Here is an 8,889-nt window from a genome sequence, read left to right as displayed (position 1 = left end):
TCTGGGCACCATATTGCATAAGAGCCCTGAAGCAGGTGATGCTACTCTGGAAAATAAAATGCATAAATTAACCTTCTCAAGGTATTATGTCAATAATGATATTCAGCTTCCAACATACAGGGAATTCATGCAGGTGCTCTTGTTATTACTCTAAATTTGATAATTCCATAACTAATTACAGTTTCTTATATTAAAGTAACATTTAATGATTGCTCTGGGAATTGAATTTATACACTTCAGATGTACAACATACCATGGCATAGCATGAGAAAACAAGCTGTTGCCATAACTTTCTTTCTTTCTTACTTTTTCAACTGGCTGTAAAGAAGTAAGTTTAAATCAAGTTTTATGCAAAGAACAGATGTCAGATGGTAAAGATCGGCTTCTTGCAGATCAAGTTGCTGCTGCCAAGTCTCGCGAGCTTTAATTCAGACACAGTTTCTATTAATGTCCGTACCATCCAATTTACAGAACTGAGGCAGCAGATGTACAGTACTTCTAGAGACTGAACTACTTAAGAACCTCACTGTTTAAAACTTTATTATATTAGCACTGGTAAGTGTTTGAACATTTCTGTATTTTAATGAAGCTTTTAATGGTTGATAATTTGTACTTCATATTCATTCAGAAGATGCAGTAAGACACAAAACAGTATTGGTACTTGTTTTACTGCACAGACTAAGTACAGACACATCTTCAGAGGATAGCAGACAGACACAATCAGCAAATGCTAGTTACACCAGATATTGCACAGATAGATAGATAGATAGATAGATAGATAGATAGATAGATAGATAGATAGATAGATAGATAGATAGATAGATAGATAGATAGATAGATAGATAGAGATTGTATTATGTGTTATAGAGATCTATTTATATTTTAAGATTTATTTTTCATGTAAAGTAAATATATAATGTTCAAGTTATTGAATAGTGCCTGAAAAGCAGGCACATTGTATAATCTATATCTAATCATGAGTAACAATTTTGAAAACAAAGCCAAACAACTTTGTGCCTATTTTTAAAAAAGAAATAGCTAAAATATGATACAGTAATCATACTACTTTTTACACCTATAATAGAATTTAAATATAAAAGAACATAATTCTATCTTTAATGTGTGCAATCATTATAGAACATAGATAGATAGACAGATAGATAGATAGATAGATAGATAGATAGATAGATAGATAGATACAATTTACATAATATAAATAAAATATAATATAATCAATGAATTGACTGACAATCAAGTTCCACATCTTTATCACACTTTAGTTCTATTGTATCACATATTAAACAAGGGCTGCTTTACTTTCTATAAACAAGTATAAATCATAGTGCATACTCTGATATCTAAGACTGTAATAAGTAAATAAAAATGGTCATAGGTAAGATGGTTATTACTAAGTTATTACTAAGTAATGTATTGCATTACACTTTAGGTGAATTACTTACATTGCTACCTTCTTTTAAACTTTGTTGAAAAAAAAACTGCACAAATTGTGCAAGACTTTACAACATAGTGAACTTATTACCTAAACCTAGTATAGCTAAGCTAAAGTATGAACCATAATTAATGAATTGACTGACAATCAAGTTCCACATCTTTATCACACTTAGTTCTATTGTATCACATATTAAACAAGGGCTGCTTTACTTTCTATAAACAAGTATAAATCATAGTGCATACTCTGATATCTAAGACTGTAATAAATAAATAAAAATGGTCATAGGTAAGATGGTTATTACTAAGTTATTACTAAGTAATGTATTACATTACACTTTAGGTGAATTACTTACATTGCTACCTTCTTTTAAAGTTTGTTGAAAAAAAAACTGCACAAATTGTGCAAGACTTTACAACATAGTGAACTTGTTACCTAAACCTAGTATAGCTAAGCTAAAGTATGAACCATAATTGACTTTATTTATTTGATGTGGCGCTTTGATTTAATATAAGAAAGATTATAAATATGTGTTTATTAATCGAACAATAACGAGAAAAACCTCAACTCCGATTTGTTTACCTAAATAGAAACACATAAAACAAAAAATAATCAAATCACAGAAGTCCTCTGTATTCAGCTATACACAAATAACACTATTTTCTTTTGTTGAGCAATTACTGTGCGCTATGAATAGATTTATTGTTATGTTAGTTACAGTACACAGCTAGAACATCAATACAGCGTTGTCATATATTTTGATTAACATAATTTATTACCATGCTATATTCTTCAGTTGTTTGTTTAGCTACACTAATTCCTAATCTATTATCATGTAAAAATACGCTGGACCTAGAAATAGCCTGGGTAATAAGATTAGTGCCTCTAATATTAGAGTAAAGTTATTAATATGTAAAGGTCACATGAGGGCAGTGGTGCATGATGGAATCTCCACATTAAGACAATGCATGAGATTATGTACTTAAGGAAAATGGCAGCTAATGATTTCCCTTCCCATAAATAGAGTACAGAGCTTAACCATGTCCATAGCTTTATACCATTAAGGTATATTAACATGAAAATTGTGTGTAAAATTTAGAGGCAATAACCATTTTTATTACTAACACGTTTTAGTATATTTGATTACGTATTGTGTTGTTTTCTTGTTGAAGATGCATATGAGTTCTTCTGTTCTTTTCTCTCCCTAAGACTTGGGAGTCTGTTTAATTCAACCATGACATAATAGATACTTAATATTATCAAAAATTAATTGATAGTATTGTCGACATACTCAGTAGGCAGAATTATATACATTATTATTATTATTATTATTATTATCCTTTATTTATATGGCGCCACAAAGGTTCCGCAGCGCCTTACACAGTACATAAATGAGCACACAAGAAAAACAGTTAATAGTAATACAAAACAATGCAGGACAAGGACAAGGTTATAAACTCAGCTGCAAAACACAAGCAGCAGGACATGAGCAACCAGGTGGTAGGTGCCATTGTAGGGAGTTAGGAGTAAATTATACTATAAGTAGGGGGAGGAGAAGCACGTGAGGATGAGGGCCCTGCTCGTGAGAGCTTACATTCTAAAGGGGAAGGGCAGACAGACAGGGGCGACACAGAGGGGTAGATAGTGAAGAAGGAGCATGGAGCAGTGGGTTAGGATATGTGCTGCGGAATGTGTGTGTATAAGACGACCTGATGTTATGTAAAAATTAAGTCCTTCATACATCTATCTCTATGATAGAAAATAGATTGTTTGTGTTATTTACATGAGAGATGTACAAAGTAAAGTAGAAGCACTTTAATTTGTGTGTTACATTTTAGCATCTCTACATAATAGAATACAGGAAACTTAACTGCTGTTCAATAAATAATAGACTTGCACATATAGTACAGTAATTAAACAAAAAAAAGTAATTGTTGTAACATTGATAACAAGACAGAACTCTGTAATTACAAAGAAATAAGAGTGTGACTTTAAAAGTAAGTTAAAAAATTCAAATTTGACATATGAAAATAATGTTCCATGATTTCTTTTAATGGTTGTATCTTGATTAATTTATTAGAAGTCATTAGCTATATTATGAATTTTATGACTACAAACTGTTATTCAAACATTGAAATTCTTGACATAAAATTTGTTTTATATACCTACTGCTACACATATAAACAACTATTCCCGATCACGTTACAGTTAACCAGCTTCTTCTATGGATGTGTCACATTGTATTTCAGAAGAAAGACAGTTTTATAACAGTCCCCATATAAGAGTTATAAGAAAAATATGTGTATGATTTTTATGTGGTATGTAAGGAGAGAAAGAGCAATTTGTTCCTTGTAGGCATTTCGGGTGTCAAATTAGTTAGTACGAAGAAACTCAGAAGTTTACACATACTGTAGTTAAGCAATAATTTGAATGGCATGGATCCCTGATTTTTACTGTTCTTGAAATTCCTCGTATGCATGAGGGAAGAGTGCAATTTATGCTATGTGTGTACTTTTATGCCAGTACAAAGCCTGGAAAGGAATTGTTAACAAACTTTCAGATTTCTTAGCTCTAACCTCATTGATTCAAAAGTTTGAAATAAATATTTTTTTTAGTGAATGAGTTTATAAACTAATAAGTAAAAGATTAATATGAATTGTGTAGAATGAAACATGGAAACCTCACTTATGTTGAAATATAACAAAATTGTGAACTTTTTTTGATTATAAAATCCCATAACCACCATTACATTATATTTTATGTCCTGGATCACATCCCACTCCAGGAGGTTGTTGTATTGCATGCAAGGCTCTTGTTCTATTGATATGATTCATATGTCTAAAAGCTCTGTGAAGATAACAATATAATATAAAAAAGAGCATGCTAAGAAATCAGATATATTTAATCTGTCTTTCTTGTTATCACATTAACTTCCAATGCTCTATCATGACTAATATCACACACTTAAATATATTTTGGTGGCAGTTTTCCCTTAAATGCATTTATTATACCTACTTTGATGAGATAATATAACACAATATTATAGGTGATATATGTAAAATCCAAGAATTTCCATGTTGGCATTATAGACTGTTTTAGGAAAGCATATTAAATAATCACTTACTGCTGGCAATTAAGGAGATACGCGCTTATCTGAATTCCAAAAATGTAATTGCTGCAGTTTAGTCATAAAGTTCATGAATCCCGCAATGGGATAAGTTTTGGAAAATCATACAATATCTGTGCTTTATGAAAATAACTATAAGGGAAGTAGATGCATGAAGCAGCTGTCAAGTGATTCTAATGAAGACAGAGGCATTTGAATAAAAGGGGGGTCCATATGCAGCATATTCATCCCATACCAACTGCTGGCCATGCCACCTCTCTGGGACTGAGTCTTAGCTACAGTATACCAGTATCAATTACGTTACCCAAGACATCACCAGAAAGATGACACAGGTGTTGGGGGACTTTGTACCACACCTCCTGCACCCATTATAGGAACACCAATGGATGTACAGTAGGATAATGTAGCAGAACAATATGGATATAGACTCATAATGAACAGATGGCAGATTTGATGGACATACTGTAAACACATGCCACATTAAATACATGTAGCTATTCAAAATCCATAATAATGTCATCAGGGAAGTGTTTTCCTTATATATCAACTAGGCAAAAGCCTAGGGCAGCACTGTTCATGGGGCAGCCTACAAATGGAATTATATTTAATTAACTATGTATTTATTAATTGAATGTGAACATATTTTATATATTGCAGTTATCAGTGATGTGGTACAATCTGACACAAGGAAAGAATATCTCAGCAATCTGCTTTACAGTAGTTTGTGTGTTTTTCATCAATGTTCATTGTGATGATGATGATGACATTGTACTTACCAAGTATGGAAAAGTAAGAGGGGTGCAGATATCAGTTTTTTCTAAGACAATCACAGCTTTCCTTGGGATCCCATATGGAGAACCACCAGTTGGAGCCTTGAGATTTAAAAAGCCAGAGGCTCTTAAACCTTGGACTGAAGTGTGGAATGCTACAAAATATGGCAACTCTTGCTATCAATATGTTGATCAAACATTCCCTGGTTTTTCTGGGGCTGAAATGTGGAATCCAAATACACAACTAAGTGAAGATTGTCTTTACCTTAACATATGGATACCTAGTCCAAAGCCAAGAAATGCCAGTGTCATGGTCTGGATATATGGTGGTGGTTTTGAGACTGGAACAGCTTCTTTAGACATTTACGATGGCAAGTTTTTGGCTCGAAATGAACGTGTGATTGTTGTGTCAATGAACTACAGAGTGGGAGTTTTGGGATTTTTGGCTTTCCCGGGTAACTTTGAAGCTCCAGGAAATGCAGGCTTATTTGATCAGAGACTAGCCCTTCAATGGGTACATGAGAACATTGCAACATTTGGTGGCAATCCCAAAAGCATAACACTTTTTGGTGAAAGTGCTGGAGGAGTATCTGTTAGTTATCACATGCTTTCTCCTAAAAGTCACCCATATTTTACTAGAGCCATTATGCAAAGTGGAACCGCAAATGCACCTTTTGTTGTTTTTAGTAGTTCATCAGCCCGCTATCAAGCTCTGACATTAGCAAACCTTTTGAGTTGTTCATTTAGAAATGAGACTGAAATAATTGCTTGTCTTAGGAGTAAGACGTCTGAAGAAATAATTGAAAAATCACTTTCTATTTTATCACAGAGAATATTATTAAATATTAATTTTCTTCCTACAGTTGATGGAGATTTTCTACTAGATTTACCTGAAAATCTGCTACAGCTTGGAACACTTAAAAAAAATACACAAATATTAACTGGTGTGACTAAAGACGAAGGGTCATATTTCTTAGTTTATCTAATACCTGGGTTTAGCAAAGACCATGAAAGTTTTATAAATCAGACTCAGTTTCAAGAAAGTGTTAAGCTTGCATTTCCCAAAGCCTCTGAACTTGCTATAGATTCTGTCCTTTTTCATTACACAAACTGGGTTGATGAACAGAATCCTGTTCACAATCGCGATGCCATGGATGATATTGTTGGAGATTACAATTTTAAATGCCCGCTGCTGGAATTTACAAAGAGAAATTCAGAACTTGGAAACAAAGCTTATTTGTACTCCTTCAACCACAGATCCTCAAAACTGGCATGGCCCGATTGGATGGGAGTGGTACACGGCTATGAGATTGAATTTGTTTTTGGAGTTCCAATGTATAGAAGACTTAATTACACAAAAGAGGAGGAAACTCTGAGTAGAAACGTAATGAGATTTTGGGCAAATTTTGCAAAAACTGGGTAAGCTTGTCTTTCATTAAGCAAAATTATTCATGCCTGTTTTTTTATATAATTTCCCAATTCATGGTTTTTATTTATATTTTTCCTGAAAATGATTTATCATGTTGTGTACAGTATAAGTTTTTTTTAACAACTTGACAGTAAGACAAGTTCATAACACCTTATGCCCTTTACAGAGTTTTCTTTATCTTCTTCATGAATGTTCATAAATAGTGACAAAAGCTGCAGCTGTTCTAAATGAAAGTAAACATAGTTTCAGGTTGCACCACAACTGACACATGTGTGTCTCAAGGCTGTTTCCATGATAACAGATTTACACAGATTACTTACATTTCTTTCCATCCAAGTTTAACTTCGGCACATTCAATCTTTTCTGTGTTTCAATAGTTTATTCATCTATATTGGGACAATTTGCAGAGAGTAATTTATAAATATTTCTTTCCAAAAATGGTGCCATTTACCATAAATCAGAATTCAGCTCTCCATTTATTGTAAAACAACAATGATTTGAATGACTTACTGTAAAAAGGTTTTAATGCTCTGTCCCCATGGCAGTAAAGCTCACTAATGTTTAGCCCTTTTTAAGAAATTATTTGTTAATTGCAGGAATGAAAATTGCAGCTAGGAACGAAAATGTAATTGCAGCTAGGAACGAATATGTGCTTATGCTATACAGGGCCCTATTAGTGCTGTTTCATAATATGAAGTTCTGTGAATGAAGAATCTTGTGTAATGCAAGTAATATATTCATTCATTAGAACTGTACAAGCTATTTTCGAAAATCATCTGTAAAAAGAAAAGTTTAGTAGTTATTCTGTTTTTAAAGTTACTATTACCACAGTGTGGTCCATATTTGTTTACTCTCCTTGAACGTCTGGGAGACTTCTGAATTTATCAGGAGAATAGACACCCGTCTGATCCTACCCACTTCTATAGTAAAGTGGATGGGGCCATGTTAAAGCTTTTCACTGTGAATTGCATAATCAAGGCCCCAATCCCACTATGTAGTGCAGTAATTCGCCATCTGCACCTCTGACCTGGCTATGCCACAATAAATATGAAACCGTAGGTTAAAAAGAGTCTGCTCAGCCTATGCCCATGGCCAGCTAAACTCCCTGAGGTGGCACTATAGTTGTAGAGGTCATTGATCATGGATGCAATGAGGAACTAACCCATGATTTGTGGGGCCCTCACAGGACACAATGCCACCTGCGCTGACAAACAAATATTTTACTTTTAAACTTATTTAGAAAACAATAGTAAGAACAGGTTGTAACAATGGTTTCTCTGAAAACTACTGCCACTAAGCATTCTGCCCAGCCCCAAGTCCTAGAACTAAGGAATGGGATCGAATGTGGTAAGTGTAACAACTGTGCAACCAGGAATTGATGATTGGCTGTAGTGGTTAGTGCATGAACACACAATGTAAGTATAGTTACAGTCTTGTAGTAACATGTTACTTTGAGGGTCTTCAGGGAAAATTAAAAAAAAAAACAGTGAGTGCACAATTCCTTAAAAGTAAGTGTTTTATCTTAATCAGAAACACAAATATGGGAAGTTTAGGAGGATTAATATAGATGTAATGGGATATTAAAAATGTTTAACATGTAAAATAGTAGACCATTGAAGGCTATGGTTCATTGTATCTAGTCCCAAAGTCACTCTCTATTCTAATATGGGCAATGTCTTGTCTCAAATATGAACCATTTGGACATTTGTCGCCTGTTTTTGCATATATGTCACTTTTCAGGACATTCTCTATGAGCTTGCAGTATTGTAGGCTAGAAATGTGATATATATATATATATATATATATATATTCATCTTATGAGAATTCTCTCCTGAAGGGATGCCTTGTAAGTTTGGTGTCCAGTGCAGCCTTGCCCAATGAATATTCCCTTACAGTTACAGTTGTCATTATCAGAGCATACATATTACATTTGACAACTGATTTTATATATATATATATATATATATATATATAAACACAATATTTATTTATGCATAATATATATTAATATTTATATTGGTTGAGGATTTTTTTACGGGGTAGGTATGCTTATTTTTTCTGTTGCACTTTGAGAAATGAAATTTTATGAAATTGTAGTCCTCTCCTGATTATA

At 33.3% G+C, this 8,889-nt stretch overlaps 1 protein-coding gene across 1 annotated transcript in view; it reads left to right on the top strand.

Moving 5' to 3' along the window:
- Positions 1-409: 409 nt before the first annotated feature.
- The window catches only part of BCHE (butyrylcholinesterase), a 57,906-nt gene continuing 49,426 nt past the window's right edge, over positions 410-8,889 (top strand). The window contains exons 1-2 of the mRNA XM_088452362.1: positions 410-555; positions 5,235-6,766. Coding sequence (XP_088308488.1) covers positions 5,244-6,766 — 1,523 coding nt within the window. The 5' untranslated portion in view covers positions 410-555; positions 5,235-5,243. The remainder of the gene's footprint in view (positions 556-5,234; positions 6,767-8,889) is intronic.

Source organism: Taudactylus pleione, unplaced genomic scaffold (assembly GCF_031769625.1).
Source record: "Taudactylus pleione unplaced genomic scaffold, aTauple2 ptg000037l, whole genome shotgun sequence".
NCBI classification, from domain to species: domain Eukaryota; kingdom Metazoa; phylum Chordata; class Amphibia; order Anura; family Myobatrachidae; genus Taudactylus; species Taudactylus pleione.
This window is presented reverse-complemented; position numbering and strand designations above follow the sequence as displayed.